Genomic DNA, 19172 nt, shown 5'->3' on the forward strand with positions numbered 1-19172 from the left:
TAACTGCCTTTTAACTTGGTTAACTATGATTGGGAAGGAAAATTAGTGACAATCATAGAAGAAACAGGCTAGGTTTCCTGCATTTTGGGGAACTTTTAATAGAAATACTTAAACTTGAAAAGCAACACTTTTTTGTGCTTTCTAGGATGTGTTAAATATTAAACACCATTTGATACAAAAACATTTTTCGGGGGTGGTGGTGGTGTATTTATTATATACATTTTTACACACAGATTAAATAAAAATTCAACACAAATGCCATGAATTACAATGAAGGAAAAGTCATAAAACATTTAAGAAATCTTTCTGAAAAGGAGTAGCTATAAATATTTTGACATATTCACAGAAATAAACTCTTAACAAATTAGGATCTCTTATTAATCTTTCTCCCTTTTACAAATTCCATATAAAGTATGTTCAGAATTACTTTTCTTGCCAGAAAAGTTTTATAGAGTTCATCAGTAAGTAGCTGTGCAGTTAAAAATATAAAGAACTGAATTAATCTCATGGTAACATAAAGAAAAAACTGTAAATATTGCATCGTTGAAGTCCAAAAGTCTTAAAGTCACTAAGGCTGGACACCCCTGATCTAGGTAGTTTTGAGGCCAAGAGATGTTCCTTCAGCCTTTCCTTTTCAGTCAGTCTACACAGTGTTGCCACAGAATATCTGAGCTTCCACACAAAAAGAGTGGATCGACAGAGTTCCCCAAGGGCAACCCAAGAGTTCTCCAGGCTAAGTCCGAGACTCCAGAGAAGTTGGACTGCGAACGGTGGACATCAAATGCGATTTGTAGGTCTTGCTCAAACCCGTCATCCAGAACTTCAGAAGCTTCACATTATCCTCTTCAGAAGCCCCCAAGATGCTCAACAACTTCTGGGTATCTTCTTTTGGTCTGCTGTCCACCTTGGTGAACTTAAAGAGAACTTTCACTTTACTGAAGAAAGCAGAAAATAAATGAATAAATTGAGAACCGTTAGCTGCAGACTATGATCCATTCTTTTGAAAATGAAATTTCTGAAGATCACGCGGCACACCTCCCTCCCTACAAGAAAGCATATGCAAGAATGAACTCTAGAAGAAAAACTACACCAAAAAGTCCACCTTACTTCATCCACTCCTCCTTCAGGCAAATGAGGCACTGGTCCACCACATCGACCGAGAGGTTCTGATTCATCAGAGCAGCTTCAATCTTGTTCAGGATGGTCGGACCAACTGCAGATGGGAAGAAGGACTTGAACATCATCCGGTTTTTCTTTGCTATTTTTAAAATCATCACTGCATGGTTGAGACACCCGTCTACCTTTTTACTTCTGCATTTCCAGCTACGTAACAAAAATATGTTCCTTTTCAAACATTCATGACACGATGCTTTTTGGTTGTGAACTTCAGATTGGACAGTGCCGTGACTCTCTGTTCAAAACGGACTTAACACACATGGCTCACCTCTGTCTGCTGCCAGAGGGCTGCCGCTAGTAACCACAAACTCATATTTACTGAGGGGCTGGTCTTCATCAAAGAGGATGGGGTAAAGGCTTGACCGTGTGGCCAGACGAACTTCCACCAGGACAGCGAACTCTGCAGCGAAAAACAGCATTTCTTCATAGCACCCTCCCCAGATTTGGAGGAGCATCCCCCAGCCTGAATTTACGGTGTTTGCACTGTCCCGGATTTAATTGATTGCCATTTGCAATCTTCCTAAGTGGATTCCAAAAAAGTCAAGGGGGATTCACTTAATGACGGCAACGACGGCAGTGATTTACTTAACAACCATGGTAGTAAAATCCAGCATGATTCACTTAGCAATTGCCTTGCTTAATGATGGAAATTCTGGTTCCAACTGTGGTCACAAGTCAAGGACTATCTGTAGATTATGAACCGTCAGGATGTCCAAGACAAGCAAAGGGTTACCCATCTTTTCTACCAGCCTGGGGAAGATAGAGAAAGGCTCATTCTTACCAGAGGACAAAATGTGAGGAGGGATTTTCACTTGAGGACCGAGTCCCAAAAAGTTACACCGGTAAGCCTCCTCGTACTGGTCGCTATATGGGATGATTCGGACACAGCCAACCGGAAGCATGGTCTAGCAAAGGAAAGAGAGGCGGGTGAGAATCCAGTTGCCAGCACAGGTTTCGTGCAGACAAAATGGTTTGCAAAGCAGGACGGAGAAAGCTTGTCATTTGAATGCAGGCAGAGGCGATGGATTTTATTGAAGAGCCGGATCTGAAGCTACAAAGTCCTGAAATGAGTTATTTGCATTTATTTATTTATTCATTTGTTTGTTTATTTTGTATGCCACTCTTGCTAAGTGGGGACTCTAGCCAGCTTCCAACCAAGTTAAGAACAAGAGAAACATTTTAAAATAATATTAAAACAGACTAAAGATCAAGGCAGCTAGATATACACAGGCTGGAGATGCACATGAGACATCCATGCTATCTTGGAATGATAACAACATCATCATTATTATGGTTCCTACTTCTGTATAAGACACTCAGTTTCTAGAGGCTTGGAACAGTTGGCTGCACTGATTAAAATTAAGACCAAAAACATGAATGCAATTCTAAACTGCCCGAGGCACCACCATGCAGGCTCATGGAGATGAGAACTTTTCATGCCCCACCCCGTTATGATATCAGGGCAGTCCAGCCAATCAGAAATCCACTAGAAGAGGACAGGGTGGACAGAGGTAATGTTGCGTTTCGTACCCGCAGGACATCAAAGGCAGAGTGGATGAGGTCTTTATCCTGTGCTTTCCAGATGACCTGGTTGCCCATGAGAACATGCCAGGCCAGCATACGGAACGCCGACGACCCCAAGACCTGGGAAAAACACAACTAATAGTTTTTAAAAACTTATATTTTGCCTTTAATATTACTTCACACTAGTGTTTCTCAAGCTTTAGCAACTTTAAGAAGTCTGAACTTCAACTCCCAGAATTCCCCAGCCAGCTCTGCTTAAGAAACACTGCTTTGCACCATGCTTCCCAAGTTCTGGAAGTATTTGCTTTTTTATTATTTATTTATTTATGTTTGTTTATTTATCTTTTCTGTGTTGCTGTGTATTTCAGCAGCCTCCTAAAACTGTCAGGATGGGCAAAGGCCCCTCTCCTCTTTCAGTGATCCAACAGCCATTCCTTGCCTGTCTCAAATGCCGGAGGGAACGGAAGACAGACTGACTCCCGGCTGCCCCGTTCCAGCTGCTGCAGTCTGTCAGAAGACCGAAATCGGCCTGGTTCTTCATTTGTCCAGAATCTTCTCGGACATCCTTCTGGCAGGTCGATTTTCCATCTTCTTCCTCCGAGTTGTCCCAGGCTTCTGACTCTTCCTCCAAATCTCAAGAGAGAAAAGAGTTTGAATGAAGGTTACTCGAGCTTCTCCCTGCACAAGGCAGGAAGGTGGCTTTCTACAAGCGGCAACATCCATAAAAAAAACATCTTCTGCCTTTACCAGCAAGTTTTTCCATCTGCACCAAGGTGTCCTCTGTTGGGGCCCCCTCCAGTAGCTTCTCCGTGAGTCTGCTGCCACAGGCCTTCAGCAACCTAAGGATATTGGAAAGGGATGTAAGCCTACTTGATATGAGAGCAGAGCCCGGTCCCTGTACCTGGATTTCCAAGTCAGAGATGTAGCAAATATATTCACCAAGCAAAGGAAGTGTGAAGGCAAGCCCACAGGTTCTCGTCCTTGGTGAGCGAAGTCAGCGAGCGAGCGGCGTTCCCATTCCGCTGATGCAGAAACGGGGTGAAGGCCGTGTTCATGCGTTGGGCGCGCTGCGGACATCCGTACTGCTCAGCTTCAAAGACCTGAGTAACCAAGAAGCCACCATGAAAAAAAAAATAAGTTGAAAAGACAAAGGTGTTTAAAAAAAACCAGCTATGCCAAAATTTTATTGTTAGCCAAGAAAGCAGCAAGACCTTAAAAAGAAATCTTGAAAACTCTAGACAAAGAGTGCAGAGAAGAGCAACAAAGATATGATTAGGGGCCTGGGGGCTAAATTATTCAATGAATGGTTGCGGGAACTAGGTATGTCTCGTCTAATGAAGAGAAGGACTAGGAGTGACATGGTTCCACAAGAAGAAGGTATCAACCTGTTCTCCAAAGCACCTGAAGGCAGGACAAGAAACAACAGATGGAAACTTATGAAGGAGAGAAGCAACCTAGAACTAAGGAGAAATTTTGTGACAGTAAGAACAATTAACCAGTGGAACGACTTATCTTCAGAAGTTGTGAGTGCTCCATCACTGGAGGTTTTCAAGAAGAAATTGGACAGTCATTTGTCCAGAATGGTATAGAGATTCCTGACTTGGGCTGTGGTTGGACTAGAGGACCTCCAAGGTCCCTTCCTGCCCTATGATTCTCAAACGTCTTTAATTTCCCTCCCAGCCTGCTGCCCAGACCTTCAGAGCTTTGCCTTGCAGCTCGTCCACGATGCCCCGGATCTTCCCCAGGAGGAAAGGCCACGAGTTGATGAGGTAGATACGGTCCATCATAATGGTGATGATGCTGTACCAGCGCTGGAAGCCCCGAGCCAGGCTGTCCTTGATGAAGAAGGTGTGGCTGAAGACGAAACCGTGCTGCTCGTCGCCGAAAAAGATGGGACCCTCCCGTCCGGGACAGACCTATGCAGAGAAAAAGAACCAGACCCCCTCAAAGCCATTGGTGGGCACCAGAAATTCTTACGCACAGCCTGTCTGCCCCGCCCACAAACTGCTCCGATAAAAGGCAAAAATAAAAGCACCCGTTATGGCATTTCTTCTAAAAACAGAGAGTGCCTTGCAACCTTCATGTCTCCTTCCAACCTTAGCTAAGGATTTTCTTCTGCCATTAATCTTATTTTTATTTACGTATTCAGTTTCTAGAATTGCCCATCTCAGTTTGGACAGTTTACAATTCCAAAACTATAAAAACAAAGTGACATTTAAAAAATAATTTAAAAAAGATCCAAACTAGCTAAGATCGTTAACCAGTGAACAGGAAAGCCAAGAAACAGGGATAATTCCTGGCCTCTTTGCTTTCCAAACCAATCAATAGAAAAACCTCATCGCATCGCTCTATCAATTCTTCGCAAAATGGAAGACAGGGACTAGAACCAGGGAATTTTCCCGTAAATTTTGGCAAGAAGCCAGATCCCTTTTGGGCTGGTGAAGAGGTTAAGTTTGATCCAGTGGTTGAGGCACCTGGCTAGAAAGCAGGAGACCATGAGTTCTAGTCCTGCTTTAAACATGAAAGCTGGCCGGGTGACTTTGAGCCAGTTGTTCTCAGCCCAACCCACCTCACAGAATTGTTGTTTGGGGGAAAACAGGAGGAGGAAGGAGTATTAGATATGTTCGCTGCCTTGAGCTGTTTATAAAAGTAATAAAAGGCAGGATAAAAATAGAAATAAATAAATAAATCGCCAACCCAACCCAGCCAGCTTACTTCACAGCTGAGGCTCCGCACACAAGCCTGGCGCACAATGCTGAAGAGCTGGGGGTGGTTGGGGTGCTGGTGGCTGATGTACTTGATTGAGGTTTCCTTGTCATGGCTGATGTAACCTGGATGGCCGACAGGAAGGGAACGACAACCCTAAGAGGTGGGAAGGAAAAAGAAGTTAATCAGAAATAGACGATAGGAAGCATGGTGAATTCCAGAAATTGGAAGTCAAAATGTTAATAATTGTGGTCCCATGACTGCATGGCTGGCTAGGGAATTCTGGGAGTTGAAGTCCACCCATCTTCCAGTAATCAGCCAGGTTGAGAAACTTCGAATGAAGTAAGCGGAAGAAATGCCATTAAGGGAGAAACAACCATAAATTGCAAGCCGTCACCCAATTTGGATCAAGGAATGGCACAGGGACGCCTGCAGAGGGGAGGGGGGACTTGGTGGGGGCAGAGGGAATCCACTTGCCTCGCACATGTCCGATTTCTTGGGCCCCGGGCTGCTGGAGTCTACACTGGCGCCTTCGGCTGGGCTGTGAGAGCGAATCCTGCTGCTCATCTGAATGCCGCCTTCTTCATCCTCCGCCTGTTCGCTCTGCCCGGGACTGTCTCCCCCCGGCGGGCCCTGCGGCAAAGGAGCGTGCAAGACCTCTGTGCAGAAGAGGGTGCGAGGGCCATGCAGCTCACAGAAGTGGCACAGCACAACGATGGCGTTCATAGCTGCTGCTGCTGCAGGTCCGCCAGCTGCAAAAAGCCGAGAGATTCTGTCTTGGTTTTGTGCAATTCCAGATGGACATGAAGGATGTCTCTTATTTTTATAGCAAGAACAACAACCCTGCGAGGTGGACAGGGCTGAGGTGGGGACTGGTGCAAGGTCACCTAGCTGGCTTCATGCTTAGGGTTCAAACCGGCTCTTATTTATACAGATAAACAAACATAGATAGATGAGATGTAGATTTGAATAGAATATCAATATAGAATATATTGATCTATAGAATATAGTTCATATCTATAGAATATAAAATATCATCAAATAGATAGATAGATAAACAGATAGATAGATAGATAGTGTTTGGTCCGCCAGCAGCCTGCGGAGCTGGCAGCGGAGTCGGAGAGCAATGAAGCTGAGGAAGAACATGGGCCAGTCCTGAAGGCTGGGGAAGGCCCAGATGAAGGCTCTGCGTTGGAGGCAGAGGTGGGGCCAGGGCCATCGGGGAGTGAGGCGCGGACTCCGGAGCCTCCAGAGGCTGACAGTAGTGAGGCAGAGGAACAGGAGGAGCCTGTTCCTAATGCACGCATGAGAAGAGCTGCCAGAAGGCAAGAGCAGCTCAAGCAGAGAGGAAGACTCGGGAGTAGGGCCAAGAGATGATTGGCCCCTCCCATAAGGCTTAAAAGACCAGCAACAGCGTTTGGGCTCTTTGCCGGAAAACAACATTGGTAGACTTGCTCCTTGTCTTGCTGCATTTATTTCTTGTCGGCGTTTTCTGCTTTTGAACTTTTGCCAAGAAAAGCCTTTGGGAGTTAGACCAAGGTTGGTGAGAAGACTGAAGAGTTGTGTTATAAAGAATTCGCTTTGATTTAGTTTGGACTACGCTAAGAATGAGTTAATTCTCAGCTGTCCGAATAAAGTCTGCTGTTTTTGAACTGATCGCATTCATTACTACCTACTTGGGCCTGGGTCACAACAGATAGATAGATAGATAGATATAGATGATAGATTTTTATATACCAGCAACCAATATAACAGGATACTAAAATCAGGCTGCTGCAAGGGAACCAATGCACCCCAGCAGTAACAACAGCCCTGCAAGGTAGGACGGCTGCCTGCCTGCCACTGGTCATAGGGCTGCCTGGGAGTCTACGATTCAGGAGGGAGGGGGGTTGATCTGGAACGGCCCCCAGTCCTTCCTCCTCCCTCTGCCATTTTCTGCACTGGAATCAAGGCACAGGAGCCCTTCAATACAGCGAGATACACTCAATTTTTCTCCCACTTGTTCGACAACTCCAACTCCCATCATGCTGCAAATGCTGGGAGTTGTAGTCCCAGCATCTTTGGAGATAGTTCAAGTTGGGGAGGGGCTGTTAATGAACCTGCCGCATAAATAACAATGCATGCATATAGGGGGGATTGTGCGTACAGGGAGGGGATGCTGACCGCCCCCTACAATCTGGGAACAGGCTCGTCTTTCGCCAGCAAAAGAGATCTGAGGTTAATACAGCCTCTCTCCCTATTGTCATACCAGCATGCGCACACGATCCTACCTTTATTCCCTCCCCGGGAGCCAGACCAAGGGGCTAGTCCTGATTGAGGTCTTCTCGCTTTTACAGTAGTGAAGAGCTCGGGGGTTCCGTTCTGGTGGGAGTGCGCATGCGCGCCTTTCCGGGTTTCTGGCGCCGCCCGAAGCGCCTGACTCGGACTGAACGGGAGGAACCATGAAACGCCTCCTCGGAGGGGAAACTCGGCGAGCTTTCGCCTTCTTCGAAACCCCGCGTGGAATCCAACGCCAGGCAAGGAATTAGAAGAACATCTAAAAAGTACATAAGTCACCCCTGAATCCTCCTGGAGTTAGCTTTCAGGGTTTCTTTGTCAACTACTTCACAGGTTCCCCCTTCGTCTGCAATTGGTTCAACCCACCATCATTGAGGCTTCCAGAGAAGGGCTAATCTGAGAGAAATGGTGGGGGGAGAGATACAAAGGTTTCACCAGCAATTTATCTGCAGCTTCAGATCTTAGAAAGTTTCAGATTTTAGGCCCCAAAATACCAAAGCCAAATAGATCGCTAATTCGGAAGGGGGAGGTAACCAGAATCTCCAGTCCGCGTATTTGGATTTTATAGGCTCCTCCCCCGAGCAAAATGGTACGGCCCGACAAGTCCTATGAGAGTCATATGATAGAAACAATGCAGAAGTTTGTTCAGAGTGGGGTTTATTTAGATTTATATCTCGCTTTTCCTGCGGGAGGGAATTCGGGCCAAAGCGGCGCCTTTTACAGACAAATGTGCATTCTTTGGATGACCCCCGTTCTTCCACCGCACCATCAAGCAGGGTTGCAGTCTTGCAGAAGCACAGCTGGAGTCTCTGCCCCAAAGAGCATGCAAGCCCTCCAGTCCAGAGGATTGGATGTCTATGGGGCAGATCTGGACTGACAACCATTTCTTGCCTTTGTTTTCAGGTGTGAGAGGATGATGGGCTTTGGTTCTTGGAGGAGATGGCCCACGGGTTCTCAGTCTCAGAAACTTTCATTATTAAGATGGTCTGTGGACTCCCAACTCCCAGAATTCCCCAGCCAGCCATGGGAGGAGCATGGGAATCTTCCCCACTGTTGCTGAACTTCTGTATCTGACGCATGCAGGAAGCACAGAATGGGGAAAAGGGATCGAGACATCTTCTCAGACTGTAGATCTCCTTAAAACTCCTAGATTTAAAACTCCCAGAATTTCCCAGTCCACATGCTGGCGGAGGAATTCTGGGAGCTGAAGTCCACATGTCGTAGTTACCAAGGTTTGAGATCCCATCTCTAGGACCCTGGGACGAGATTCAGGATTATTACAGGTGCCCCTTTGCCAGAATTCCCCAACCAGGCATGTTGAAGACAACCAGAGGCAGAAGAGACACAGAGGTGATGCTAAGAAACTCCCGACTGCACAGGCGTAGCCAGAAGGTATTAAAACAGTTTGAGGGACCATGAAATTGCCAAGAAAATTCTCCCTATCTCCCTGCCAAAGCAAAGCCACGAGCCTTTGCTTTGTGAAAATATTTACAGACCCCTCACATCCTGGACATAAACTGTTTCAACTCCTACCCTCAAAACGACGCTATAGAGCACTGCACACCAGAACAACTAGACACAAGAACAGTTTTTTCCCAAACGCCATCACTCTGCTAAACAAATTATTCCCTCAACATTGTCAAACTAGTTACTAAGTCTGCACTACTATTAATCTTCTCATCATTCCCATCACCCATTTTCCACTTATGACTGTAACTTTGTTGCTTGTATCCTTACCATTTATATTGATATTGTTTCCTGATTGCTTATTTGTATCCTATGACAATCATTAAGTGTGGTAATGTGGTACCTTGATGAACGTATCTTATTTTTTATGTACACCAAGAGCATATGCACCAAGACAAATTCTTTGTGTCTCCAATCACACTTGGCCAATAAAAAATTCTTACTTTCTTTCTTTCTATCTATCTATCTATCTATCTATCTATCTATCTATCTATCTATCTATCTATCTATCTATCATCTATCTATCATCTATCTAGCTATCTATCTATCTATCATCTATCTATCTATCTATCTATCTATCTATCTATCTATTATCTATCTATCTATCTATCTATCTATCTATCTATCTATCTATCATCTATCTATCTATCTATCTATCTATCTATCTATCTATCTATCTATCTATCTATCTATCTATCTATCTATCTATCTATCTATCATCTATCTATCTATCTATCTATCTATCTATCTATCTATCTATCTATCTATCTATCTATCTATCTAACGGGACAAAAGAAAAACACAAATACTTTCCCTTAATTTAAGCTTATTAAAAACACTCTGATTTTGCTGCAAGGAAACTGCTTTTCACACAAACAATGAATTTTCATACGGTCAAAAATCCAACACACCCGATAAAACTTTACTCTGCGTGGATTTGTTTTTGTTTTGTTTTTTTTAAAAAGGAAGCCATTGCCAAAGCAGTAACATTCATAAAACAAAAAAGTGAATTATTTAATGCATTAACAACGTTAAATCTCAAGATAAATCCACAACAGAATGAGACTTTTTTTTTCCTTTCTTTGTAGAGCATTTCCCCCCCAAATCATACAGTACTGAGAAGACATTTTAAGTTCAGATGCAACGGACAGTTCTCTGCTTTCTTCTTGGGGTTTTTTTTTCTTAACACTCAAATCCTAAAGCTGTCTCTCTTTAGCGGGTTTTTGTTTGTTTGTTTGTTTGTATGTATATATGTGTTTTACAAGAGAGTAGCAAGCAAAAATGTGATTTTCAAGAATAACTGGATGGTTTGCTTCCTGATTCGTCTTCTTGGGAGCCCATACTCTGCAAAGGAAAAACAGGAATTGTTTTGAATCTGGAAGAGCAGAAAACAAAATTCCTTGTGATTTAGGCAGACACTGAGCAGAGAGGAGAATCCAGCAGAAAGGGCAAGATTTTCTAATCAAATGAAATTGATTCCTTTATGCTTATAGTTAAAGGTAAAGATAAAGGTTCCCCTCGCACATACATGCTAGTCGTTGCCGACTCTAGGGGGCGGTGCTCATCTCCGTTTCAAAGCCGAAGAGCCAACGCTGTCCGAAGACGTCTCCGTGGTCATGTGGCCAGCATGACTCAACGCCAAAGGCGCACGGAACACTGTTACCTTCCCACCAAAGATGGTCCCTATTTTTTCTACTTGCATTTTTACGTGCTTTCGAAACTGCTAGGTTGGCAGAAGCTGGGACAAGTAACGGGAGCTCACCCTGTTACACGGCAGCACTAGGGATTCGAACCGCTGAGCTGCCGACCTTTCGATCAACAAGCTCAATGTCCTAGCCCCTGAGCCACCGCGTCCCTCCATGCTTATAGTTACAGAGACTCAAGTGTTTTTATGAGGATTTCTTTTTTAATTTCAGTATGGCGAAATAGTATTTGATTCCAGAATGGCTCTGGTGCTTACCTTCTGCACAAACTGAGGGTTCACGGTGATCTCCTGATCCATCGCTTTCAGTCTCTCATCGAGTTCTATACATTTCAACATCTAAAGGAAGACAGAAGGGATTTCTTTGGAAGCTGTTTTACAGCCCACAATGGACGAAGGGCTGCAAAAGGTGATGGGAGTTAGCCAAGACGGCTAAATTTTTTATTTATTTATTTATTTATTATTTATTTATTTGTCAATCATATATAACAGGTAAAAGTATAAACAAAATTTGGATACATGAAAAGAGTAAGTAAAAAAGGAATATTAGGACAGGGACGGTAGGCACGCGGGTGCACTTATGCACATCCCTTACAGACCTCTTAGGAATGGGGAGAGGTCAACAGTAGACAGTTTAAGCTTAAAGTTTTGGGGGTTTGGGGAACAAACCACAGAGTCAAGTAATGCATTCCAGGCATTGACCACTCTGTTACTGAAGTCATATTTTTTGCAATCAAGTTTGGAGCGGTTTATCTTCAGTTTGTATCTATTATTTGCTTGTGTATTGTTGTGGTTGAAGCGGAAGCCGATTGCTTTAATCAGAGCAAACTGATTGCTTTGATTAAAGGACACAATTTTGTTTCTACTTGGAAGGAAACAGCTTCTGGACTTTTACGTTGGAGGTGGGGAGGGCAATGAAACTTTGATATATTGGGTTTTGCTGATTTTAAGATAGTTTGCTATTATAGAAAAGGCTGGTATATATTATCAAAAGTAAAAACGGAAGGGTTTGTGTTATGACCTTATTTTTCTGCACCAAAAGGAGTCGGAAGTAAATCCATTACTTTGTTCTTTTTCTCTTTCCTTTGCATTTTCCTCTCTTCCTCTTTTCCTCCTTTATTTTCCCACTGTCTGCATTTTTCCTTGTAGTTTACATTTTGATAAGCTAATGAAAATATCCGAATCGTGGAAGCTACATTACAGCGGCATTCTCAAATACCATAGGCAGATAGCCCCTTGACTCACAGCCTTTCGTTTAACGGCCGTTCTAAGTTACAACGGAATCAGCAAACTTCATTTACCTCTTGGTCAATGTTGTGGAGCATCGCCGGGTTGTTATATTTCTCGGGATTGTCGTGAAAACAAACCATGCCGTCTTTCTGGTTGATACTTGCGAAAATTTCCCCGTCTTCTATCTGCATAAAAAAGGACACGACTGAAGCAGGATTTTGTTGGAATGAACCCTTCCTGGTTCGGTTATTTTTGTGCTATTTGGCTATCACTTCCAGCCACGGCAAAATGCCTTACCATATGAAGGACGTATTTTTCTGCCTCCTGAGGCCCCGATAATTGCACTCGGCTCGCCATGTCTTGTAGCGACAGTGTTAAAAAGGTCTGAAAAGAAGCAGCACAGCCAAATGGAGAGATTGAACAAGTTATCTCTTCTGTTATCCCTTTCTCTACAATCTCACCTGTGAAGTGGAATTTGCAAGATACTGCACAGTTTTAAAAGAAAGGGAGGGTTATCTTTTTGCAAGGCAACGGATGGCAAATAAAAAATAATTCAAGTCATTTTTCTCTGCAGGAGCCCCTGTAAGCCTTGGGAGGGGCGGGGGTGCCTCACCTTAGTTAGCCTCTGGATGTTCTTTTTGTAGAGAGATGATAAGCACTGTTTCACCAGGCCCATGTTGTTATCCCGGGTAAAGGTCTCGCTGTGCTTGTTCACCAGACTTCGCAGCTCAGAAGGCTTATTGGTGGCATACACTTGCGCCAATTCGTGATACGCATTGCTAAGCGGCTGCAGTGAGAAAACAGGACAGGTTGTGGGAACAGAAGGTTGGGCTAGTCAACCTCCAGCGGTCCAGAAAAGACTGGCCCATCTAATCCCTATTCTGGTTGTTAGGTTTCCTGCTTGAGTAGGGGGCTGGGTTAGAAGACCGCCGAAGTCCCTTCCAATTCTGTTATTCTGTTATAACCAGAGGTGGGTTTCAGCAGGTTCTGACCAGTTCCAGAGAACCGGTAGCGGAAATTTTGAGTAGTTCGGAGAACTGGTAGTAAAAAGTCTGACTGGCCCCGCCCCCATCTATTCTCTGCCTCCCAAGTCCCAGCTGGTCGGGAGGAAATGGGGATTTTGCAGTATCCTTCCCCTGGAGTGGGGAGGGAATGGAGATTTTGCAGTATCTTTTTATAGTATACCAAGCCATGCCCATCAAGCCACACCCACAGAACCGGTAGTAAAAAAATTTGAAACCCACCACTGGTTATAACGCAGGCTTTCTCGCTTCCCCAAAACGTACATTTTTTTCAGGCTGCTGTCCTGAACCCATCAAAACATTCCTATTATTCCTTCAATCTAGTTCGTCTCACTTTACTAAAGCTAGGAAAGAAAATCTCCTTTCCCTCCCCCCCCTCCCCCCCCCCAAATTTTGGATCAAACAGGATCTCTGGGATCTCACCTTAACAAATCTACCTATTATTTGGGATGTGTATTTCGGCAGCTGCTGCACTTTGCCAAGGAGTATCAAGGAGACTAGGATATACTTTTTGTACGATTCCAACATAATATGGCTCACAGCCATGGCGGGGGTGGTTATAGCCTGAAAAATAAAAACAAGGTGAGGGTTTTGCCAGCACAAAATCAGAAGATGGACCTTGGAATCCTGGGGATCCAGGTTATGCCCTGGAGTGATGCAGCTTTATTCTAACATTATGGAAATTCAACTAAGCCTATTTCAAAGCAACTTTCCAAGGACAAAGAAAAGGCTGTAATCTTACTTTACACCTGGTCAACAAAAGAAGTCTGTTTCTACACAGGCAGCAATTTAGTCTCTTAACAGAAAGAAAAAATCAAAGATCCCAATGACATTTTAAAAGATTAACTATTGTTTTCAGCACAACCTTTAACGGATCACAATGCAAAAAAAGAAGAACCAGTTCGGTGCAGTGGTTCAGATACTGGCCCAGAAAACAGGAGATGGTGAGTTCTAGTCCCACCTTAGGCATGAAAGCTGGCTGGGTGACTTTCGCCCAGTCCTTGTCTCTCAGGCCAATCCATCTCATAGGGTTGTTATTATTATTATTATTAAAACAGGAGAATGTTTAGGTAAGTTTGCTGCCTTGAGTTGACCAGATATTTTGTAAAAACTGGGATAAAAATCTAACGATGTTTTCTCTGCTGCAAAGAGTCACAATTTCCAGTAATATACTTTAACCAAGCAGGAATATCAGGGACTTTGCTGGCTTTTAACCCGGCTGTCATGCCCTCAATAAATTTTTCAACGCCAAAGAGGAATAAGAACAGTTACCTGCTCATAAAAATAGAGTGCTCTTTCGAAATTCTTGAGCCCAGTGTATATCATTCCACCATAGTAGTAGTAACACAGAAAGTGCTTGGCATCGTAGGCCCCGTTTTCTTTACAAATATCCATCATGTCCACATCTAGATACGGGAGGGCAGGTTTAAAGCATTTGGCTAATAAACAGAGCTAAAATGAAACAGACCAGAGTTAACAAAAAACAGTCACTAGTCTGATTTGCTTCAGAGCAAGAATGTGAATCATCAATCAAGGCAAAATACAGCTGGGGTGGGGGGTGGGGGAGCTCAAACGTCAGGCCAGTGAAATGGTATCAGGGTAGCTGTGTCTCTGGGCTGGTGCGTCGATTAGAACCATAGAGAGATACAGATATGTCCATCATGTTGGACTTTAAAAGGAGGCTAAAGCATGCACTTTCTAGGAAGTAATGCAATCAAAACTCCATTCCCTTTTCACAGGAGTTGCAGGGTGGGTGGCTAGCATCTGGACTGTTTTTATCCCCTGCTGTCGGCTGCTTCACACCATCCTCGTGCAAATGATCCACACAAAATAGTTCAGATCTTTGTGGGATGACGTGTGAAACTCAACCCTCAGAGAGATGGAAGCTACGTAGGGGAATTCGAAGCCAGCCTGATCACATCAGGGAAATTCAGTTTGGGAATAGCTAAATTTAAACAAGATCGCAGGCAACAAAAGGGCAGGGATTACCACGATGGGCAGCAAATGTTCCATTAGTCCTAGTGTAAATCTGCATCCTGTTATCAGGGATGGCCTACTCTGCAAGTAGGAGGACTTCACTTCCCACCTGAGTCTAGGATCCTCACCTGGCAGAGATCAGCATGTATTGAGGTCAGTTGGTTGGTATTCATCTGCATTTTGTCTATAGCTTGCCTGAGAATGCTGATTCCGCGCAGGGGCTGTTGGTAAGCAAGCAAAAGAGTCCATTTCTACATGTATGCAAAAAAGAGATTTCTACATATTTGGAGCAGCTTAACTTGTCCCAATGTCCAGAAAGCTGTACACCCCCATACACCCAAAAGATGTAAAAGTATCTCACCAACTTGGCAAGCGTTTATTTACTGTGATTACTGTATTTTATTTACACGCCACTGTGTAAATAAAGTATTGTTCAGCATTAACACACACTAGCTTTCCTCAAGATCAGCGGCCTGAGAATCAAAGGACTGCACTGCTCAACTTCCTTACCTGCTTCCGTTCCACAAGGGCATTTGTTAACTGATGGCAGAGGCCAGCGACTAGAGAGAAGAAGAAAAAGAAGGAACTGAGACTGTGCTAACTGGGGATTTAAGAACACAGAAAATCACACATCAGTGGCCATAATTTGTCCAGAGATAGTTTCTTTTCAGTTAGATATTAAAGTCAGTGAAGCTCCTGGGAGTAGGTTAAGGTTTAAAGCTGTTAAGATTTGCTGAATTACATTTGGACCTTGCCTATCTATGAAAATAGACAAGAAGTAGAGCCGTAGATATACCACATTTGGAATGTAGCAAAAAAAGATTATTATTATTTTTTTGTCTATCAAAAACCCATCTCTCAGCCTTCAAACTGATCTTTTATTGATTGAAAGGATAGGTCACACAGTACCATCCTGTGTGGCCTAGCTTCTGTTCCTTTTTTAGAAATAGTCTTGTAATTTGCATTAAAGTTTTTGTATTATAGGAAAATGCTTTCTTTTTATGGGCATTGTTATTTCTTTTTACTGTAGTTTGTTCCTAATTATGTTAGTTTGTGTTACGATATTTAGTATTCATGCATACTCACAGCTACTGTAGATATAACGTTATTCAAATTGATTAAATAGTGTCTGTATTTTTTTTAACACAGTGTTCATTTGTAACTCCTTAGCAAACCATTTTATTTTAGGCGAAGGAGGCCGCAGGATGGCAGGAGCCACTTACAAGTGTCGGTGGCGTATCGAATGTGCTCCCCATTGCAAGTGCTGATGAAAAGCTGGACCTGCGAGAATAACGTTTCGAAATCAGGGACGCTGGGCATAGAAAACTTCACAAACCTACAAAGGAAGACAAAGCACACAATGCAAACCATCTCTTTCCGGGACCCCTGCAAGAGCTCCTTAAACCCACGCGAAGGGCACCTTAAGTGTGTCAGATGGCCGGGTTGTGGGTTTTTTGTGTTACATGCTGTATGCTGCCACTGTTATGAGTTGGATGGACATTATATCTAGTTAATAGAAAGAAATACAGGCAGTCTTTGAGTTACGACTCCAGAACAGGAGTTTTTGGGCCCTTCCAGCTATCATAAAATGCACCACCTCCCCCCTGTGCTCACACAACCACATTTCTGGTGTTTGGCAACCAGTTTATGTCCAGTTTTAAATTGTGACTGCCATGATTTTCTGCCAGTTTCGGGTGGGTGTTTTGCTAATTTCCAGCAAAAAAAACCACACTCCACCCCATTGGAAGAATGTGCCATTTGCGTAGTGACTGTGAGGATTTGCTGAACAACTATGAAAATGTCAATCTCAGATCCAGTCACTGCCTTGACCTATGACCACACTGACTTACAAACGGATTTCTGATCCCAATTGTGGTGGTAAGGATCTGTCAAGCTTACTTTCCACAACGGTGAGTGGATTTATTTATTTTTTAATGGAATTAGGTGAAGCAGAAGGTTCACAGAAATGAAGCCTCAAGTATGTCTCTCCATTCAAGTCTAAAGGAAAAGCTTCCAATAAAGGAGGGTCACTTACAAAACAGCCAACACGCCCAGTGAGTGTTCCTGGACATCCAGTGCCCCGAGCACGGTATCCAAATGGGAGAGGTTTTTCGCTAGCAGTTCTCCACTTTTGTTGATCAGTTCACAAAGCTGAGTCATTTGCCCTGAGAGAGGTGAAAAGTTTGGAAAGTGAGGGGAGAAAAAGAAAATCTATCACTCTTTGCCTTATAAATTGCCAGCTCCACAAACAGCAAATACCACGGGAACAGCCATCTATGTCATAAAAGCAAAGCTATAAAAAAATAAACCAATACTGTCATTGAAAATATGCAGCAGCAAGAGCATGTCTCAATTTATAAGTGCTCAGGAAACTAAGTGTCACAAAATCAGCTCTTTAGCACAAAACAATGAATTGTAGAAAAGTTTCTCTATTAATATTTTTATTCTACACTGTTTCAAGAAGGCACAGCTCACCGATCTATTTTTCTGGAGCAAAAAGGAAAGCTTTAATGAGTGAAATTGTTTCCTAGCCTCCCTTCCTAGCAGCTAATTTTCACATCACAATAATGCTGGGATAGGAATGGATTAGAGGCTTCTGTCCCCAACCATTTAATACCATGGACAGCACCCCAGCTGAAATCCTGCCCTTTCAATCCCTCAATGAAAAACGGTTCAGCCTAGGATAGACTCTTGCATATAAGTCTCTTAAAATTTAAATGCCCCAAAACAACACACACACACTTATGTAAATATATAGATGATTTTCATAAATCTGCGCATAACAGTCATAAAACTGAAAATAACTATTTGGAAAATAATTAAAATAACCCTTGGAGTTCCTACAAATAACATGAAACGAGAAAGCCCCAAAATCAGGGATCTTAGGATAGAATTAAGTTTAAAATGAGAGAAAAAATTGCCACCGTCCAGACTGAAACAATGAAAAGGAGTCGATTCTTCTGAGATTTTCCAGAGCAAAGTTAGGACCTTAAACCAACTTCCAAGCTGAGAAATTTGGCTTTTATGGACAAAGAGTTTTATGCAAGGGAGCCAAAACCAGCAGCTTATAAAACTGCACCTCCACAGAGATGCTGAAACGCCTTTCAAAAATAGAAAACCAGGGACTGTAAAGCCACCTCATTACTCTAAAGAATTTGGATTTATTTTTCTTTATCGACTAAAGCTGTGGCTGCAAAGACGACTTCCACGGTTTTCATGCTTTAAGATGTTCTTCCACGCCAGCCACCGCTGGGCTCTTTGTTTAAATAAAAATCCAACCAAAAGTCAAGCTGGATAGAGAGGAAGAATCCAGAAGGGGCAAATCAAAGGCTGGGGGTGGGTGGGAGGGGAAAGAGGCCTGTCCTGGGTAGATGGGGGGAGGGGAGGCTGCTCCACAGAATGCAAATGGCCACCATTGACCTTCCAACAGATCAGCAAGTGGAATTGGGCTTTGGACAGGAGGCCACCAGGCGATCCCAGAGGCCTGGGAAGTGGAAAGCCCAGCTGTGAACAGGCAGAGCGAGCCCCCTCCCCTCCATCCTGATCCATCCTCCGTCCTCCAGCCCCCCTTCCCGCCCCCCGCCCCCGATTCCCAGCCGGCCCGGGAGCGCCAGGTTGGGGAAGGGCTGCTCTGCTCCCTCCGTCCCTCCCCCGCCCGGGAGGGGTTTGCAAGCCAAGAGGCGGGACCCCGAAGCCCCGCCCAGCCCGCAGACAGACAGACAGACAGACGGACGCGACAGCCAACGGGCATCTTCGGGAGGCGGGCTCCCTCCCGGCTCCCCTTTCTCGGAGGCCGCCCGGGGCCGGAGGGCGGCAGCGGCCTCCACGTGCGCGCCCGGCCTTGCGTCTCACCTTGGGCCGAGAGCTGCCGGACGCTGTTGACGAACTGCTCCAGGGCGGACGCCATGGCGGCGCGGGGAAAGGGGAGGGAAAGGCCCGGCCGGGTCAGCCGCGGAGGAGCCGCCTCTGCCTTCTGCTCCTCCAGACGCAGCGGGAGCGACGTCGCCGCCGCGCAGGGCCAATCGGCGGCCGCGCTTTTGGAGCGTCACTTCCGTCGCGCGGCACGGGTGCCCGGCTGGGGGCGTTGCCAT

At 44.4% G+C, this 19172-nt stretch overlaps 2 protein-coding genes across 3 annotated transcripts; both read right to left on the reverse strand.

Moving 5' to 3' along the window:
• Positions 1–73: 73 nt before the first annotated feature.
• Positions 74–7831, reverse strand: FLCN (folliculin). Its single transcript, XM_058157197.1, has 12 exons — positions 7677–7831; positions 5884–6158; positions 5416–5562; positions 4395–4616; positions 3640–3800; positions 3448–3539; positions 3140–3333; positions 2707–2820; positions 1958–2081; positions 1445–1576; positions 1108–1213; positions 74–935 (listed from the first exon to the last, which is right to left on the reverse strand). The coding sequence occupies exons 2-12, from the start codon at positions 6130–6132 to the stop codon at positions 734–736; spliced, it is 1743 nt and encodes a 580-aa protein (XP_058013180.1). The 5' UTR covers positions 6133–6158; positions 7677–7831; the 3' UTR covers positions 74–733.
• Positions 7832–10134: 2303 nt separating this feature from the next.
• COPS3 (COP9 signalosome subunit 3) lies at positions 10135–19123 on the reverse strand. 2 transcript variants are annotated; one of them, XM_058157526.1, is made up of 12 exons: positions 18934–19123; positions 17117–17246; positions 16305–16417; positions 15592–15641; positions 15210–15302; positions 14377–14556; positions 13528–13668; positions 12696–12869; positions 12380–12466; positions 12154–12267; positions 11111–11191; positions 10135–10494 (listed from the first exon to the last, which is right to left on the reverse strand). In XM_058157526.1, the coding sequence occupies exons 1-12, from the start codon at positions 18986–18988 to the stop codon at positions 10441–10443; spliced, it is 1272 nt and encodes a 423-aa protein (XP_058013509.1). In that variant the 5' UTR covers positions 18989–19123; the 3' UTR covers positions 10135–10440. The 2 variants fall into 2 exon arrangements, with proteins under 2 accessions (XP_058013509.1, XP_058013510.1); XM_058157527.1 differs by lacking the exon at positions 18934–19123 and having other exon boundaries at positions 16305–16362; positions 17117–17233.
• Between the last annotated feature and the right edge of the window lie 49 nt (positions 19124–19172).

This window comes from Ahaetulla prasina, chromosome 14 (assembly GCF_028640845.1).
Source record: "Ahaetulla prasina isolate Xishuangbanna chromosome 14, ASM2864084v1, whole genome shotgun sequence".
Lineage (NCBI taxonomy): Eukaryota > Metazoa > Chordata > Lepidosauria > Squamata > Colubridae > Ahaetulla > Ahaetulla prasina.

What these genes read in the sequence shown, in the direction of transcription:
- FLCN (XM_058157197.1), bottom strand. Translation starts at nt 6,132, where the DNA reads ATGAACGCCATCGTTGTGCTGTGCCACTTCTGTGAGCTGCATGGCCCT. An exon ending in CCCTCCGGCATTTGAGACAG is followed by an intron (nt 2,821 to 3,139) that starts GCAAGGAATGGC and finishes TGTTTTTCCCAG; the next exon opens with GTCTTGGGGTCGTCGGCGTT. An exon ending in CTGAAGGAGGAGTGGATGAA is followed by an intron (nt 936 to 1,107) that starts GTAAGGTGGACT and finishes TGCTTTCTTCAG; the next exon opens with TAAAGTGAAAGTTCTCTTTA.
- COPS3 (XM_058157526.1), bottom strand. Translation starts at nt 18,988, where the DNA reads ATGGCGTCCGCCCTGGAGCAGTTCGTCAACAGCGTCCGGCAGCTCTCG. An exon ending in CCCTTGTGGAACGGAAGCAG is followed by an intron (nt 15,303 to 15,591) that starts GTAAGGAAGTTG and finishes GCTTACCAACAG; the next exon opens with CCCCTGCGCGGAATCAGCAT. An exon ending in TAATAGGTAGATTTGTTAAG is followed by an intron (nt 12,870 to 13,527) that starts GTGAGATCCCAG and finishes TTCTCACTGCAG; the next exon opens with CCGCTTAGCAATGCGTATCA.